Source organism: Anguilla rostrata, chromosome 7, assembly GCF_018555375.3.
Source record: "Anguilla rostrata isolate EN2019 chromosome 7, ASM1855537v3, whole genome shotgun sequence".
Taxonomy (NCBI): domain Eukaryota; kingdom Metazoa; phylum Chordata; class Actinopteri; order Anguilliformes; family Anguillidae; genus Anguilla; species Anguilla rostrata.
The window spans coordinates 11,065,583-11,085,003 of NC_057939.1; the positions used below are offsets into that span (position 1 = coordinate 11,065,583).

The 19,421-nt window shown below is 39.4% G+C and overlaps 1 protein-coding gene across 1 annotated transcript; it reads right to left on the bottom strand.

The window, feature by feature from the left end:
• Positions 1 to 846: 846 nt before the first annotated feature.
• slc13a1 (solute carrier family 13 member 1) lies at positions 847 to 13,688 on the bottom strand. Its single transcript, XM_064342756.1, has 15 exons — positions 13,533 to 13,688; positions 11,894 to 12,022; positions 11,283 to 11,419; positions 10,382 to 10,569; positions 10,080 to 10,125; positions 9,836 to 9,986; positions 7,946 to 8,103; positions 7,472 to 7,588; positions 7,011 to 7,109; positions 6,330 to 6,431; positions 4,757 to 4,851; positions 4,060 to 4,154; positions 3,002 to 3,163; positions 1,665 to 1,802; positions 847 to 1,495 (listed from the first exon to the last, which is right to left on the bottom strand). Exons 1-15 carry the CDS (start codon positions 13,629 to 13,631, stop codon positions 1,352 to 1,354), a joined length of 1,860 nt encoding a protein of 619 aa, XP_064198826.1. The 5' UTR covers positions 13,632 to 13,688; the 3' UTR covers positions 847 to 1,351.
• Positions 13,689 to 19,421: the final 5,733 nt, after the last annotated feature.

Genomic DNA, 19,421 nt, shown 5'->3' on the forward strand with positions numbered 1-19,421 from the left:
AGAAGGATAAGTTATAAAAAGAAAGATTGATAGAGGGCTGTACATAGTGCTCATTAGAAGCTGACATTGATTGCTCCATACACTTCTAACGAAGTTATAAGTCGATAAATGCTATAAGTGTACCCCAAAGCCTTTTTTTACAAACACAGAAAACGTCCTTAAAATTCAGTCTCAGTTGACTAGAAGCTTGCGGGTCTTTGTAATGAGAAGCTGGGGGCTCTAGGCTTTTGCGCAGAAAGAATAGCATTTACCCTGCAGCTCCTTTTGAAAACACACAGCTAAATCACCGATAATTTTTGCACGCGTCTCTGGGAAAGGGGTCTGGTGATGTCAAGGATGGGAAATTAAAGCTGCTGTTTGTTCATAGCCATATCGGGACAGTGAACTAGAAGCATGGAATCGCTTGCAAGTGTTTTTTTATGTAATTATTGTCAATATACAATTTTTTAAATTTATTTTGGCTTTAATACATTATAATAAAACTTTGTCACATTAATTACAATAATTGACATTTATTTCGCAGAGTGCAGAATGGCCATGATGTTAGTGTGAAATACATATTAGTAAATTATTACTATTTCTGCATGGTGAACCAAAATGTTAACTTTAATAAAAGCTCAGAATGTGCACTTTAAACACATTGTTTGATTTGTTTGATTACAAATCTAGAATTGAGGAGTACAGAGTCAAGTCAAGAAAAATATATTTGCCAAATTGTGCCACATTATGGAGGGCATTGTATTATAAAAGACAATGTAGCTACACTGAGAAAGCAAATAAGCCCCCGTTGCACAGTGAACAATGGTCACAGCTTCTTACCAAAGAGATTCATTGTCCACCACAAAATCATGTTTAAATTCATTTTATTATCCATAGCTGCACACTTTGAGCTTCCGCCCCACATATAGTTCCAACAAACAACAAAAAAACAAAACAATCTTGCACAAGACATTTTTAATTTCACATAGGCTACTTGGCACCATTTAGTCTGTGGAAATTAAAACCACTGAGTGCCCAATATGCTAATTATTACAGGTTATGGGTGTTGGTAATTGCTACTATTCTCTGTTCTTCATTGGGTCCGTGGTGTTACAGCCTCTTTCAAAGCTCCAAACTCCACCGACCTCCAATCTCCCAGCAGAAAAGGGCAGACTCATTGTCTGGGCCCTCTGATGACTCACAGTAATAGTGCAGGATGATACTTTCTCTGTGCAACATCAGAAGGGAGGAGCAAGTTGTCGTTCTCCCTCTATTTATGACTCTGCTTTCCCTGTCCAGATAACATTAGAGTCTTTGTGATGTCATCAAGATGGGACGGAAAACTGAACAATTCCAGTCGTGGAATCTGAGGTCACAAGCCAGTGGTGTTTGTAGTCGCGTGGATGGGGGCCCAGTCAGGGTAAGTGTTCAGACCAAACAGCGGAACGCCCCATGAGGCTACGCCCAGTAGGACCACAGTGAGTCCAATTATTTTCAAACCAAGTCCCGCCTTCACCTAGAATGACATCAGCAGGCATCAGACATCATCTGTTGATTCGAGCAACTAAAAGTACAGTTTAGCATTAGGGAATCATTGGACCACGATCTGATTGAGCTTTGAACTGAATTTGTCAGTCAGCTGTTGGATGTTTTTGCAAGTCAATACATGATTTTGAAACGCTCACCATGTCAATTATATTTACGTGCCCGTAGGTGAAGACGATGGCGTTTGGAGGGTTAGAGACGGGAAGGAGGAAAGCGAAGGAAGTGCAGAGAGTCGTGGGTATCAGGATTAAGAGAGGGTTCACCCGGATGACCTCGGCCTATCAGAGTCCAGACAAAGGTCACATGACACACAACAGCATCAAAATTCATTTCATCATTGTATTTACTCAAAGATAAAAAAAAAAAAAAAAAATTTAAAAACTGATTCATTGTGAACACAATGTTTTATGAAAGACAAAATAAACATTTTACTGTCACTGCAGTGGAAAAAGAAACACTCATCATGCCAAATGAGCTGTTATGACTGTTTGATCATTAACATATCAAAAAGCGCACAGCACTGCCAGGGTTTGAAAGGAGGTCCCCATTATCTAAGATCATTATTTTCTTGCCAAAATGTTGTTTCATATGTCTCAGGTGGCAGCAGTGGGGTACTGTATGTACAGTAGGGAGGGACATGACAGAATGTCTTAAGATTATGCCTACTACACACAGCCTGAATGAATAAAACTAGACTAAATTCAATTGGTTTGATTGGTTAGCATTCATCTTTCTAGTCTGCACACCCTCTTGAGAAAAAAAAATCTCAACTTCTCATTGAATACTTGACTCATTGTAATTGCATAAGAAACAATTTCCCCATTTGTATGCCTTTACTGCTGTTATGTGGACAATGGTCCTTGTAATATCCTACAATAGATATGAACAACTTGCATGAAGAGAAGGGGGGAGGGGTGTTATTAAAAAAAAACAAATTCTTTTCTATAATAGGCAAGAAACAAAAAAATATTAAAATGTCAATCAATTACCATGGCTGAATAATTATCTGATTATCTCTGTACACCAACAGTGGTTCACATGTATAATACAACATTGTCATATTTTTCATTTGGGAATACAACAAATTGAGAGTGAAGGAAGCGTAGCATTCATACAATTCAAAAATGTGTTTGTTTATACCATATTTAAAAACATTGAAGTTTATGCCGTTGTGCAGTCTTCACGCTGGTCTTCTACTGAAAGCCACATGCTGGCCGAAATGACAATGTTTTCAAATGTGGTATGAATGATTACATTTATTACATTTTACATAAAGCACAATCCTCCCCTAGCTCCAGATAAGGATAAAAGCACTATCTTCAATGTCTTCATTCGTAAATTTCTCAAATATTTGATGGAAAATTGCGAGTCTGACAACATCCAGAAACAGACTGATCTTACCTGCACCCTTTCATTAATAATAATAATAATAATATCAGTCATAATAGTAAAGGAGCAATGGCCAAGGAGAACGTACCATAGGGGCCAGGATGGGTGCAAAGATGGTGATGGTGGCAGGATTGCTGGCCACCTCTGTGAAGGTGCTGACGATTCCACAGGTGATGGCAGTGATGAGCCAGATGGGGAGCCTTCCCAGGGGGATCAGCAGGTCCGCCAGCCAGATGGAGAGCCCCGACACCTGCCCCCACATCACGCCGCGTTAGTGCCAAAAGTAGCCCACACACACACACACACACGCTTCAGGAACCCACACACACCCACACATCTACAGCGGACACACGCTGAATTAGAACAACCACCTTCGGCCCCTGCACCTGGTATCCATTTTTCTCCTGTGGAGCTGGAACCTGTGCATAGATCAGGTTATGGGGGTTCTATAGTGTTTGTTCTCAATTTGTCGTGCTGACCTGTGTCAGCTACGCCAGCTTGCATTACTGGCTGAGGGCAGAGTTGGCAAGTTGTATAACTACATTATTTAAATTTGCATAGGTACTAACTGTATTAGTAAGAGCAAGTAATATATTGCAGAAAGTCTGGTCTAAACTCTAAAAGCAAGACTAGGCTTGGGGCCATCTGCACCGACTTCACCACAGAACTTGCAGTGGACAATTTCGCCATAGAACGTGCAGTGGACACACTGCATCTCTCTGCCCCAGGGGACTAGAGGTTCATGGGAATGAAGGGAAAATTTTTATGACAGAAATATTTCTACAAAAAAGTGTGAAGGGAAAGTTTGCTTGCCGTACTCTCTCTCCCTGTGACAGGGACATAAAGAGGAATAATTGTTAATTGCAGCCCTCCTCTCTGTGGCATAAAAATATAAAAGCGAATTGTTAATTACAATTCTGTGTGTGACAGAAGAGAACAGAGGAAGAATTACTATTTACCCTAACCCTTCTGCGAAAGAGGAGAAAATGAAAGGGGGAGAGAGTGTTTAAACTATGCCTTCCATGACAGAGGAGGAAGAGAGGGGAGAGAGAGAGTGTTTACCCTTTTAGAAATAGATGAGGATGACGGAGGGAAGAGAGAGAGAGCGGCATGGGAACTTTTAATGTGAGGAAAAGTTCTTGGTACCTTGATGCCCTCAGCCAGGGCGAAACCCCCACCGACAAGAAGGCAGATCTCCCACGGCATGCAGGACTGGAATTCCTTCCAGGTGACCAGGGTCTCTGATGGGGAAATTTGGCAAACATGGTGTACATCAGACAAAAACCGCAAGGAGCCTGGGCTCTATTACCATTACCAGGGAGATCACAACCTCTGCAAAGGAACAGCAAAGATGGCCCACAGGGCCAATTGCAGTGTAAACCTCCGGATCACAGAAATAGATTACGACTGGAGCAGCTGTCCAAAGCTGTGGAATATGGATTAGCTGTTCCAGTTGAAATGCAGTTCTGTGGTCAAGAGGTTTAAACCTGAGGTTTATATTCTATATTCTAGCTAAGCACACTGAAAATGACCCACAGTGACCAGATCTGTCACCAGTCCATTGCTGTGGTGAACAGTTAAGAAGGAATGAAGGTGATGCAACTGGATGGGTGGGAGACGTTTGCAAGAATGAGGTGGAAGTGACGAAGATGAGTAGATCTGCATTGACAAAATTTTTGTATACTTGAGAGGAAGAGCTTATTAGTGTGTGTGCGTAAGTAAGTGGTAGGAGTATGTGTGTGACTGCACATAGGTATGTGTATGTGGGTGCATAGGTAGATCTGTGTGCATGTACGTTTATGCTCACGTATATGTACGTGGTAGCAGAGCTAGGGAGACGTACCAGTTTGAGGGCTGGGGGAATTGTTTGCAGGGATTATGAAGAACATCAGTCCCAACAGCAGAGCAACAGTAGCATCAGTAGCATAGCCACTGTACCTGCACAGAGCAGAAGGACAACAGTCTCAGCCAACCAACCATGTGGGAACTGTAGCAGCATGTCGTGACATCATGATGATGTCATAGACACCCACGGATCATTGTTTGTTTGTAAGAATGTAAATGCTCGACACTGCTTCTATCATTTCACATATATGCCTATATATATGCCTAAATTAATAGAAAGGAAGAGTTAAAAATGTCCACATGCAAAAATGTGATGTGAAATCATGTGAAATTCCACATTTCACACGTGAAAACAAAACATGAAAATAGCATGGGTTTTCCTGCTCTCATCTTATGAGTGGAATAATTTTTATAGTTCACACGTACTCTTCATGTCTTGGGTGTTCACATGGGGTTTTTGAACGCATGTGCTTTTTGAATATGTGATTTTTTTGTAAGGGTAATTCCACCATGCTGATCGCTATTGATAATTCCTTCACATCTTTCTTTGTGGAGAACCGCTCCACTCTGCTTTGCAATCTTTGCTTTGCTTTGCAGTCTATTGAGGCAATGTGAATACGCCTTGAAAAGCCTTCTAAATATGTGTTTTCACCAAATAAAAGCTTTATTAGCATATACAAATGCATTTAATAGATAACTGTCTGTGCACTTATTGCTTCAAACCTTAATAATAATGTTCATTTTTGATACATTTTTTTTTTTACACCAAATCAAACACTTCCTTACTTGCACTATGGCAGACTAAATTCATGCACACAGGGGGGTGTGTTGGTAGAGTTGTTCACTACAATAACCTCCTTGGCAGTAGGCTGCATGCTTCTCTATTTGCCATAGTTCTCACTGAAAAGAACAATATATGCTTCCATTAAAAAAAGTAGTCTGTCAACTGAAAGACCAAAGACTTGATAATGGACTGATGGAAAATTATGTAAATGAATGTCCCCTTCAGGCTATGCAGTTATTATCTGAGGGAGGTTATTTTATGGGTATTTCAAGGCTCGTTTGCATGCCCCCATTAGACTGCATAGCAAAGCAGAGTGGATCGGTTCTAGAGGTGACCAAAGCTCCACAAAGAAAGATGTGACAAAATTATTATCATTACCGATCAGCATGGTGGAAATAGTTTGGACAAATGGGTCCAAGTTAAAAAAAAACAAAAAAAACAAAAACAAAGTTATCCTTTAAGATACAGTGCTGTGAAAAACTATTTACCTCTTTTCAAAGTTTCCCTTTGTCCCATATTACATTTTGTCTAAAGAAACTATTCAGTGTGACAAATATGCAATAATAGAGGAAATCAGGAAGGGGGCAATTACTTTTTCATGACACAGGAACCATTCTAAACTAGCTTAAAAACAAGAGGTGGAAAAAAAAGGTGTAGGAGGAGCTTGATAGGGCAGCAGGTGGTGTTGGAGGAGCTGGGTGGATGAGTGGAAGGTGTGAAGGGGGGATGAATGGGGCAGAAGGAGATATGGGTGAGCTAAATAGGGCAGGAGGAGCTGGGTACTCACTGTGGGAAGAGGGCTGCCCATCCAGGCATGAACCCAGGATTTCTGACCAACCACAGCAGCACCATCAGCGCAAGGATGGTCAGAGTGACCTTTTCCTGGGTGCTGCAGAAAATTCAGGGTAATCAGAATCAGAATCAGAATCAGAATCAGAATCAGGTTTTATTGCCAAGTAGGTTTACACATACGAGGAATTTGTTTTGGTCAGGTGGTGCATAACAGTGAACATAAAATAAGATAAATAAAATGAAATAAACATAGTGCAATAAAAAACATAACAGACATAAAATAACATAAACATAGTGCAAACGGTAAACAGTAAACAATAAACAATAGTGCAAGGGGATAAAGTGTTATAAGTACAGGTGCTGTCTGTTTGGTGTCCGTGGGGGTCAGGATAACAGTACAGTATCAGTGGGGGTCCCGGGCCTTGTTGATGAGGCCAGCCAGGTAATCTGGGGTTACGCGAGGCACACATAAATTCTAAAGTGTCTCTTGACCATATTTTCTTGTAATGGGCTGGGGAATACATATAATTATCCTGAACTTGTTTGTGATTGCTTTTCATGATAAAATTGAATTCATTTTCCCATTATCCCATTATCCGAATTGCGCCTCTTGTGTCTGCATTATTGAAAAAGTCGCAGATCTCTCTCTCGCGTCTTTAACGTCTACTTCACTCACCTCATGGGCCCAAGAGCGTTGTATTCCTGCTCTATGACTCTCTGCGTGGCCTTCTCTCTCTCTGACTTCTCTTTCCTGTAACTCAGCAGGGACTTCAGGCTGAAAAGAGAAGATTTTAATAATGACAACTGGACCTGGCCTCCCCTATGTCACTTTTTACCTTTTAATTGGAGTGATCTTTGGCATACATGTAAAACGGGATATTGCACAGAGATGCAGAGAGAGAGAGATAGAGAGAGAGAGAGAAAGAGTGATAGAAGAAAAAGGACAGGGCCATAACAGAAGTGAGTGGAGCTGGGGCCAGATAACCTCATTATAAAGAGGGAAATGATCATCACAAGAGAGTGAATGCTTAAAGACATGAGCCAAGTAAAAAAAAGAATGAGAAAGGAAGTAGAGAGTCACAAGAAGAGGATGAATGGGTAGGGGGACAAGGGTGGAGAGAAGAGAGGGGCACTTACTTGCCCAGGAACATCCAGTGCAGCCACACCCAGGACAACAGAAGGATAATGACAGTTATTGGCAGGCACAGCAGGAACCAGTTCCCAAAATTTATGCAGTTGCATTCTGGGTAAAACCTGGGACATTGAGATCAAAATACAGATTTTCAGTAACAAGGCACTAGTCTCTACATCTTTCATGCTGAAAATGCTTTCCGCACCACTGTTAAAATGGGCATTCTGCCCCAGGAAGTCTGTGACATCAGATTTCCTGGTCTTGGCAACTCAAATATCTGTGAGAACTCCAAATAAAGAAAATAAGAAAGTAGCATAAAATGTGTATTTTCCCCAGTGAATAGCAAACTCTGCATTGGCTAGAGTTTACAGGGGAATATCAAGAAAATAGTATGTATACGCAGGGTTCAAATTTCACCCAAATACCAACATGCACATACACACATACACACATAAGGTAATAGATGAGGACTAACTCACTCGTTCATTTGCTCATTGAATATGAGGTTGGTGGAGGTTCCAGTGAGAGTGGTCAGTCCCCCTATGGTGGTGGAGTAAGCAATGCAGAGAGACAGTCCCTTGCACATCATGTGATCTTTGACACTGCGGTACCGGCCCACTGGTTCTGGAATAGGCACCTGGGGGACACCAAGATTCCATGTAGTAATTGTTGCGAGAAGCAATAACACTGAAATTCGTTACTCCAGCTAATTTTCTTGTAATCACAATTACAAGTGATTGCATAATAGGGTTTCTGTAGTGCGATGTGCTGTAATGAGAGAAGATCTTTTAAAGCCTAGTTTTGCCCTAGTAGTTACTCAATTTTTTATGCACATGACTGTGTTTATTTCATTTATTCAAAACATTTTTTGAGGACTTCAACCTTAAATGTGTCATACACAGATAAATTATTCATCCCCCTGTCTGTTCAGGAATTAGCTGGAAGTTAGATCTGTGGCATCACATTAAATGTGAACTGTAAGAGGAAGCGCATCTCTGAGGGAAAGGAAAACACAGATTATTCCCCCTATTGCCTCACCAACCCTCCCCCCTCCCCCCTCTCCAGTCTTGAATATTGACCCTGGAGTTGTAATATGGCCCTGGGGGGTATGTGGGGCCTGCCATACAGGGGGAGTATGGGAAAATGAATCGGATAACAGGCCAGGGAATAGCTCTGACAAAGCCCAAGACAGGAAAGATCGATATGGGGTTCAGGGGCCATTGCGATCAGGGCCCCAGTCTTCAAACCAGAGGGCAGCACAGTGCATTTGGTCAGGGAACTTCACTCAGGGAGGCCTGCAGTTTAAATTCCACCCGGGGACATCGCTATTCAACCCTTACTCTTGGTGCTTACCCTAGATTATATCTGTGAAATACCCTGCTGAAAAGTATACATTGTGTAAGAAATAAAAGCTGTGTAAGTTTCCCTGGATAAGGGCTGCTGCTTAGCAAATTCAGAAAAAAAAACATAATAGCATGACAAAGAGCCAGAATCATTCTATTATAGTCTATATGAAATGCCGTCTCCCTCTCAGATATCACCATGCGTGTACGTGTCTGTGAGTCTCCATCACTCTGCAATTTATTAAATTGTAATGATATTGACAATGGCAGGCTGTAAGCAAAATAGCTGCCAAAAGCCTCCTAACAACGGAAAGGCGATAACCTCAAGAGAGCAGTCAGATGCTATTATATAACATGATGAGCAGCTCTACCACCTTTATAGCTTTTGGGTATAAATTTGCAAATTATCAGGCACAGTTTATACAGTGGTGTCCAGTAAACATCTCACACCAATTCTCCAATGTATTTCTATCCATGATTAAGAATCTATGATTTTATCTATGATTTTTACCATTAATGTATTTTATTTTTTTTTTCATAGTACTACTAATTAATATTATTTGGTGCTACTACAAATTATAATTATATAAAGACCATTATTGTTGTAGTGTTGAAAGAACTATTGTTATATACTTGTAGCATTGATTTGTAATGGCAATACTATTTATTGAGCAGTCATCAGAATAAAGGAAATATGAATGTTAGAGGGAGAAAGAGAAAGAGAGATAGTGATAGAGATGGAGAGAAATTCCAGAGACAACAAACTCCAAATTTCAAAATATACTGTATATGTTAAAGGACCACCTACAGTATCTTCACGGACCCCCCTGTTCAAAACCCAAGGTCTAGAGGCAGACTTACATGTCTGTATACATTTCCCCCATCCCCACATAGTGTTGAGCCATGTCCTTGTTTGGTCTTTTGTTGGCATTTGTGACCTTCATGTTGGCAATACCTGGCAATGCCACGACAAGAAAGCACTTTGAAATGGAATGAATATGATAACAGGCGTGCCTTGCAACCTACCTGGGTGTTTCCTGGAGTCTCCTCAGGGATGTTATACAGGACACTGATTGGTTGTACGTAACATTCGCCGCGTTCCATATGTGCTTCAGAATGCGGGGGACGTCCTTCAGGAATAGCAAATACGACGGCTTTTGGTCCCACTCCATTACACCTGCCCAACAAATACAAGCACCGGCATCAGATCTCACCTGGGCCGATGTATGATCACACATGTATGGCGTTTCACAGATGGTACAAACCTTACCTCATGACTTCTTCAATGTTAATCTTCTCATTTTTCTCTTCAAGCTCTGTAAAACAATGCAGGGGATGTCCGTGCTCAAAAATCAGGCATTCTTATTCAAATCAGGCAACAAAAAAAATAAATGGCATCAACAAATGCAAATGCGAAAATGTAAAGAGGGTAAACTGCTGACGCCTGTGCTTGGGGCTCGCATCGACATTTAGCAGCACAGCCACGCCAATAATTAGCATTTCCTCCCAGCTAGGGGGGGAATGGAGGTGACTCTCTGCTGACACGGGAGGCGTCCGGACCGCGGCCCTCACCGTCCAACTGAAGAGCGCCGTTGGAGCAGCCGGTCGACGCCCTTTTCCGCTGCACGGTGACCTCGTTCTCAACGTTCATTATCTGCTGGAGGACCACCTCCACAATGGGCATCAGCATGGCGGTGGTGGATGTGTTGTTCAGCCACATGGAAAGGAAGGCGGAGCTGGTCATGAAACCCAACATCAACCTAGGAGGAGGAGGAGAAGGGGAGTGGGGGGTGGGGGGGGGGGGGGCACATGGGTGAACACATGGGCACACGGACCCGATGGAGCAGAGACGGGTGGACAGACGGTTTCGGTTTTGAGATCAGACCAGATCAGCCATCTCACTTGTGTGTCATTCATCAATACTGCTATGCAGAACAACAGGGAAAAACTGGGCATTTGTCAGAGCCAGTCGATTTATATTACTGAAAAATTTGGACCACAGGAAATACCTGAGTTGTCATTATCAATCATGATAATGAATCCGTGCCATAAGTAATGGTGTTGCATTACAATATGTATTTGCTATGCAGACAGTTGGAGTGAGTTATGCTGCTTACATTTCACATATGTACTGCTTCAGTATGCTTTGCTCTTGGGCACAATGGTAGAGTCTCACACAGGATTAGAACCTGCAACCTTCTGGTTTTTAACTCAGCTCCACCTTGCTACCACTCAACCAACTCTTGCCACCCTGGAACCAAACTTTTAATCTATGGGAGGACAGAGTCCTCTGCCTTCAAAGGACCCTGGTAATGGAGGTGTCCCCTTACCTTCAGTACACGGTTATGGATTCCCAGAATCAGGGAAGTGGAACTCCAGCAAAGAAAATGTGAGCATTCTCCCTTATCAATCATTATGGCAGAATATTACAGATGCTAACAGCAGACAGACAAGAAAAAAAAAATCTCCTCACCACCCAGGGTTGACCCCGACGGAGACGACCAGCTTCATGGCGATTCTCTTGTGGAGGTTCCATTTCTTAATGGAGGTGGCAGAACAAATGACCCCAGCGAGCAGCAGGTGGAACTCTTTAAAGTAGGCAGAAGCCACCTGCAGATGACAGCATTAAATCTGAGTGAAAGGAACTGAAATTCCCTTTCATTTATTTATTCAGGCGAAAGAGGGATTTTTTTTTTTTTCAAAACTTTTACTTGTACCCAGATAGAAATATATTATTGATGTTTCTCTTTTTTGAACTTGACTATTTGTTTTCCTTTGAACTTTGTTGAGTTGTTAAAGTGCTTTGATCCTGGCTGTTGATTGGGAATTAGTCAATCTTTTAGAAAAAAAAACTATTTTCTTCTGTTTAGAAAATAATAAAATGCTTATATTGTTTGTATTCTTAAAAGGAGTATAGTTTCAGAGAGTGGGGCTGCAATACATTATTGTCACATTACGTCACATTAAAGTCTAAAGTGGTGGTTTGGTATAATGGAGGCATACACTGTGATGCAACACAGACAACAACCAGGCAGTAGTTACGTAGCATTGTAGCTTCACTACGGCATGTAAACTGTTACGTACCTGTGTTGATTTTAATATGCCGAACAGGGGGAAGAACAGGGCCGGGAGCAGCGCGGTCACTGCCAGTGGCAATGCTTCAGTCATCCAGAACGTAGACATGACCAGCAGTATGAATGCACATTCTGCCACCTAGGGGTCGAACACGGGAAATATACACAACATGGAATCTGGTTAACTGACCCAAACGCATGCTGCTCTGTGCAAAAAAATACAGGGCCGCTACAGTCAATGTATTTGAAGGGGCTATGTGGATCCTGGTTTCCACTACTTGATTCCCCTTTCTTGGTTAGTTTATGAAGCTGTGTACCAGATCTGAGTCAAATGCATATTTTTTAAACTTGATTAATTTTTACCAAATCAATCAATTAAACATTACTAACCAAAACTTATTTTCCAATGGGGAAAAAACAGAATTTTGTTCTGAATATTGGTGTAAATACATGTTTCTTTTGAAGTTCACAGTAATCTGCAGGAGATTTACAGGTGCCTGAAGGGATTAAGTAGTTCAAAGAATTATTTGATCCAGGACTTAATTGGACTTAGTTTTTTTAGTGTTTTCCTCAAAATACCCATGTAGTAGTCTAATACATCTTGAACATAAGGTACATTTCATATTGGGTACATCTTTTTATTAAAACATAAATAAGAAAAAAAGAAACTGAGAAAAAACTGGACTGTGTGTGTAATTACAAAAGGAAGTTCAAGCACAAACCAGAAAACACAGCCTCTCTCTTGGTTCCTCACACTTGATGTAATGATATAACATTGCCATTGATGAAGTTATGTAAATATAAATATATTTAATTGAACCAAACACAGCCAGTGTAGTTTTGGTTGTAATAGTTCACTTCATATCTGTCAAATATAATTACTTTAATGTCAAGGTTAGGCTTCTGGTGCAGAAATGTAGTATCTTATCAACAACCTTGAACAGAAATAGATTTTCTGACCCACACAAATATATCTGAGGAATAAAGGTCATGAAGGTGAACACAAGAGCAGAAAATACCAAAGTGAGTAGCAAAGGCATTTCCCGACCTGATAGGAAAATTGACTTTTGTTGAAGTTCCTCACACAAATATTACTATAGAGGAATTCCTCTTTTGCTGGTTCTCTCAGGGATTTCTAAAAATTAATGCTGATCCACTAATTGACTTTAAAAATGAATTCATTCCAAACAAACATGTGCATCTGATGCCAGTTCTCGAAATCAAATTTCTTCAATTTGAAATAGACCCAAAATGTGGAAAGCAGTTAACCATCTCGGTTTTTTAAAATCTCATTTGCTGCAAACTCCGTGACATTTTCAATCATGGTGAAATGATGCAGAATACACTTGCATGTATCCTAGAGCGGGCCTTAATTACTACCCTGCCATGTTGATTCCAATCACATTTTAAAAATATTTCTGTATCATAACTGCCTCATTACTGAAAAGCTATTCCATATATCTATTAATAAGTATATACATATTCAGCATATAACTGTTCAATCAATACAATAATATCAAATTCAATATTTATTAAAAAAAACTTTTTGTCGATTAAACATCAGTAATAGTTTTAATGGAAACAGTGAAAATCACTAGTTTTATGAATAGTAGTTAACCATCAGAGGAGTGCACGATTCTCCCTCTCACCTTGGTGCCAATAAGTAGTGGAAGAGGCAGCAGTAGCAGTGGAGTGAGGATGATGATGATGAGGCTGCGGAAACTCCGAGCATTGCTGAGGAATCCCATTGCTTCTTACCCAGGACCAACTGATGTCTCTCTCCGGGCAGTGGGACACATTAAATACCCTCCTGGATTAATCTTTCTCCAGACCATCACCTTTACTCACAAACAATTCTGGTAAATCCCTGGGTAAATATAAATCTTTATTGTTTTAGTGCCTCTCAAGGAGCATGCTCAGAAGGAGTGAGCACCTATTAGCACAGTAATAGTGCTAATAGGTGCTCTATTACTTCATTTTGAATGTTTGAACACACAGGACCCCTTTGTTTGAGCTTCATTCATTCATTTATTTATGTAAGTGGTATTTTACTGTGGTCTGAGGATTTGGGCACTTCTGCTCGCATTATGATAGAACCATGAGAAACAAAATCTTTAGATTATTTTTTATTACTTAAAATGACATCAAATTCACAACTTGGAGAAAAAAAATAGATTGTTTTTTTTTTTTTGGGGGGGGGATACTTTGGGGTACATTGCCAACAAATTATGTTTTGTTTTCTAATCACCCCAATTTATCAGGATTTAATTAATATCACAATAAACTTTGAATCCTAATAAACTTGAAAAAGTGGCTTTTGATCATTTGTGTGTCAATATTTCACAGAAAAGCAACATTCTTAGAAATTAATTTCTTTTTCTAATATTTCTTTTATAATAAAATCTATTTATCCATCCATCCATCCACCCACTTTTATACTTTCGGGGGAGCTGGAGGCTATCCCAGCAGAAAATGGGGGAGAGTCAAGAATAAACCCAGGACAGGTCGCCAATCCATTGCAGGGACAAAACCTATTTATTTATTTGATATTATTATAAACTTTGAACACTTACCAACATAAATAAGTGCCTATTGATCACTTGTATTCCAATATTTATCATACAATTGACATTACACAGTACAACTTGTACTCTGTATGAGTATTTCGCTGAATTCTAAGTACATAGCATTTTGTCTTTTTTTATTCCAATCATTCCATAAAAGTTTTGGAAACTTCAGGGAAAATCGTGTTAACTTTTGGACACTTTTAAATCAGTGACCAAGTTGTCAGTATGCCAGTAAATACAACAGAGTAACAGAGTAACTAATTTTATGTTCTGAGATAAGTTCCCAAGAAGAGTCATCACTGGTGGGGTGAAAGGTGGGGAGGATTCCAGGAGCTCACAGCTTTGGGTGGTCCACAGTTATTACAAAATTAAATAAATAAATACATTTTTTAAATATATTTTTTTATGGGCCCATAGCAATATTCTTTTAGGGGGCCCTGAATTCCTGGCTATGCCCCTGTTCACAAGTGTACAAGGAAAATTTAAATAAATAAAATCAACATAAGTTCACGGGCAAGTTTTCAGTATGAGCCAGTTTTGCCCTTTTCTGTTTTTTTCTGTATATAGAACAAAGTCATGTTCATGTTCTACACACAAGAAAGGTAACCCTTTACAATGAATTGGCAGTAACTAATGTAGTTGTAAACATAAAGTAATGATGTACAAATACATTAAGCCTGAAATTTAGTTCGTAGTTAAAAAATACATTAAAGAAGTATAATGTATGCATGATTATTTATTCACTAGTAAAACATGTGATAGACTTATAATTAGTTAACCATTAACAAATACATTAACTGTTTTTTAAAAAAAATCTCACTATGAACTGGTATTAACTAAAGCACAAATTAAGTACTATTAAAGTACAAATACATTAACAAAGCAGCACAGATTAACTTTTCTCTCGTCAGTAGTTAAGAACTACGTTAGTTCACGGTACCTTATTATAAAGTGTTACCCACAAGGAATATACAACATGATTATATTACCCATGCACCCGTAATATTGTGTTATTATAAATTCTACTAACAAAAAAATCATAGTGCCGATATGGCTTGATGGAAATCAATGGCAAAGTTAGGTACTGCAGTTCCGTTACTGTTCAGTGTTGTCATGTGGTAACATATATATATATATATATATATATATATATATATATATGGTCAATTTTCTATTGAATAGTTTAATGAAAACTTGATTTATTTATGAAAAACAAAGACTTAATTTACCAAAGATTGTATATCCAATTTTACTTTGGATGGCAACACAACAAATGGCAACACTAGGCGACTGAGAGTTAAGTAATCAGAATTTGGTTTTAAATTTTGTCTGCTTCATTTTCTGAAAATAGCTTCGTTTTTTTTTTCCCTTCACCCAGTGACCTTTTCTTACCTGGTTATTGTGTTCAGACAGAGAAGCAAACAGCTGAATTCCCACTCCGTGACAAATACAGCTTATCTTTCTTGTAATTTGACACAAACTTCAGTTTGCTTTTGGTGAATGACCTCTATGACACCTGACCTATGACCTATGATGCTGAGTATACACTGTGAGACTTCAGCCCTTTCTATCCTAAAACAAAAGTGGAACACAGCCAATGGGAAACCAACCAGAATTCAAACTGACCCGTTGGAGAAAAAAAAACTCGGCAACCTCTAGAAGTGGGACTTTTCAGCAATGTTTGACAAATTCTTTGAGGGAGCAAAACATTGGCCCTGTTCAGACCTGGCATTAAAATGTGTCTTGGGTGATCCGATCACAAGTGGACAGCTCTAACTACAGGTGCGAATGCACCCAAGACGCATTCAGGACGCATTGAAAAACGATCACTCATACAAAGCCATTGTGAGGAATGGGCAATCACACGTCAAAACACTGCCAAAACACCTCCTTTCAATTCTCTTTTTGTCAGTATTATTGCCTTTAAAAAGCACATCTTTATTTTTGGTTATTAGTAGATATTATCCAGGGTGACCTTCATAACAGAGCAAAGCAAAAAATAATCCCATTAATTTGGCTAGACATTTACTTATGTTCTTCAAGCCAGTCCCCCATCTACAAATCCAACCAGGCAATCTACAAGCAGTTCCATTATTGCTACAAAAACACTTCAGCCTATTGATTGCATTTATAATTGATAGCCGCAGAGGGTTGAAAGCTATGTTCTTGCATTCATTGGGAGTCAACACCACAATTTAAAAAACCCCACTATTATTTCCATGCAAATGACAACCAACAGAAGGACCCCTTTAAGACATCTTCTGCAACTTGTTTTGCTGTGAGGTCTTAAAAAAAATATTAAGAAAATATTGCTGTTTGCCTATCATATTCAGCCAGCGAGATTCAATGCTCTGATACCTCTTGAAATTAAAAAAAGTGTACTAGCACATGTAAGGTGCTAGCACAAGATGTGAGGTATTTTCTGTATGTGTTGGAATGCGACCTCCAAAGCATCTAATGTTAGGCAGGCAGTATTTGCTGACTATGGTGTTGTAACCACAAACGTTTGCATTCAAAGCTCTGTTTAATTAACCTTCAAAGAACCCAGTGTCTTACAGCCCATTCTTTGCTTGCTAGCATACAAGCTACTGTGGTCACTTTTAGCTGCAATCTTAACATAGCCTAATTCATTTTTATGGTCTCGCGCTCATCTGGCAGCAGATGAGTTTATTTTACTGTTTTACTGGGCAAAAATCATAGTTATATAGGCGGACGATATTTAATTCTCAGGGGTAGGCTATGCAGTCGATCAATTATGTTTATGAATATCTACTGCCCCCAAACTATTCCACAGATTTCCTGAGTAGTGCTTTTGCAAAATTTTCTGAACTGGCCTCAGGTCTTAAATTGAATTACTTCTTTCTTCTTATGGTTAAACCTTGTGTTCTGTGTTTACTTATTATCATCTGTGAAACTCTTAGCATGTGTCAGATATACCCAGGAAAATATAAATAAATAAATATATATATGTATATATATATATATATTTTTTTTTTTTTTTTTTTTTAATTAAGCAAAAATAGTCAATACATATTTTCTTTATGTCTTTCTATACATTTCTTTATCTCAATTCCAAGCAATATAAACTATATATGTTTACTAGGTCACATATTCAAAGAAGCAATAAACCATAGCATAAAGGGGGAATTATTAATTATGCCTTTTTATAGCCAGAAAAACAGTATCAAAATAGGAAGGCTCCTGGAATAGATGCTTGCAGACATTCAAACCACACTCCCCTGAAAAGCCTACTTTTGCCGCACTTGATTAATTTCGGATTCAGCAGACTGAAGCAAATCCCAAATGTGATAAACAAAATCGATGAATCTGGTGTTAAGACTTCAAGACAAATGCCTTGCTAATCTCATCAGGTGGATTCCCAAAATATATTTTCTTTTGCAGGTGAGGCAATAGATCAAAAAACAATGAGGTGTTCTCCACCTATTACTCAAGCTTATACAAAGCCGATCAAAGTGCTGGTGCTTCTAGATTAATGCAATTTTTCTCTGCCAGAGATTTCAGGAAGTGTTGTTACTGGAGAAGAGGCCATCTTATAATCGAAGGCTCTACAGTCTGCTTAAGATCCCTGATCTGATAGTTTTATGTGTGAATTTCATCTTGTCGTGGCAGATGTTACAAGGGGATACTAAGGCAGGTGTTCCAAGCCTTGCTGTTGGACGGTCCCTCATAACCACATTTTGCCACTCATTCCATACAGGAATCCTGTCATTGTCATTGACAAAGGCTAAGAGGTTAATACTGATGAACATGAAATGTCCTGAGAGTCACACCTACTACAGGCTAATTGCTAATTTTTTTGAATGCTCAAGCTACACTCCCAGGTTTTGGACCTCCACCTTGCAAAGACCCTTTATCATAAGATAAGATCCATCTGGCTTTATTAAATGGGCAATGTTTTTGTGACAACATTAGGAGATTGCTTATCATTTAGTTTTCTCACAGTGGAGGCTTGGATGGCCTGGTGCTCTCCCAGATGCAGATGAAGACCACATGGAATGTTTGCACCTGTTTTTCATGGGTCAATTTGGGCTGGTGGAAAACATCAACTTGGTTAAAGTCCACAACAATGAACCATTGCCTGCAGTACTCACTAATGGGTTAATATCTGATATCTAATATTTTGCTCCAAATTAGAGGCCATGCCACTGGGTCCCCAAATCTTTACCTTTCAATTCGCCCCCATGCGGTTTTGTTTATTCACTGCTTATCTGTAGCACTTTCACAAAGTCAACTGTATAAGGCTAACCTTCCTCAACAGTTTGATATTCAAAATGAATACCTTGCTCTAGCCCCTCCAATAGGTCCCCATCTTACTTTCAAACAGGATAATTAAGGTCCTTGATGGCTGGCTTAGCTTGTTCATTTTGAGCAAAAGACGACCTAATTGAAAGCTTATGAATTTGCAGCTGTGTGTGAATGATGGCTTTGATGTTCTTAGTGTCAAGTGGTATCAGTTGGCTGCCCATCTTTGATACATAGTAGAATGGTTTAAAGCTGACCATCATTCAATTTGGCTAGACATAGAATCATACCAATCTAAGTCCTGAAAAAGATTCCGTTTTAGAAAGATTCAAGGTTGTCTTAAGAAATTGTACAAATAAAATCACCATGGTTACACTAAAAGCATGGAGGATTGTCTGTACATTAAAGAGATGATCTAGGATCAAACCCCTCCTCTAATGTCAATTCAGGGTAATTCTGATTTTCTTCCTGGCTGGACAGGCCCAGGTTATAACACCACCAACAAAATTTACATAGCAATGATACCGTTTACCCACTCAGACATTTTAAGATGGTAACAAATCATTAATTTTATTCACAGAGACAACAAAATAGTGTTTGATAGGAACTTATCTCCTGCTGAGAGGATTTCTTCCCCTGGGCTGGCTAAAAGATTGATTGGTGAATTTTATAATACTCGTTCTTTATCCTCCTGAGTGAACACACACG

What these genes read in the sequence shown, in the direction of transcription:
- slc13a1 (XM_064342756.1), bottom strand. Translation starts at nt 13,631, where the DNA reads ATGGGATTCCTCAGCAATGCTCGGAGTTTCCGCAGCCTCATCATCATC. An exon ending in TGGGCAGCCCTCTTCCCACA is followed by an intron (nt 4,852 to 6,329) that starts GTGAGTACCCAG and finishes TGCTCTGTGCAG; the next exon opens with GTACAGTGGCTATGCTACTG. An exon ending in CCCTGGCTGAGGGCATCAAG is followed by an intron (nt 3,164 to 4,059) that starts GTACCAAGAACT and finishes ATGTGGGGGCAG; the next exon opens with GTGTCGGGGCTCTCCATCTG.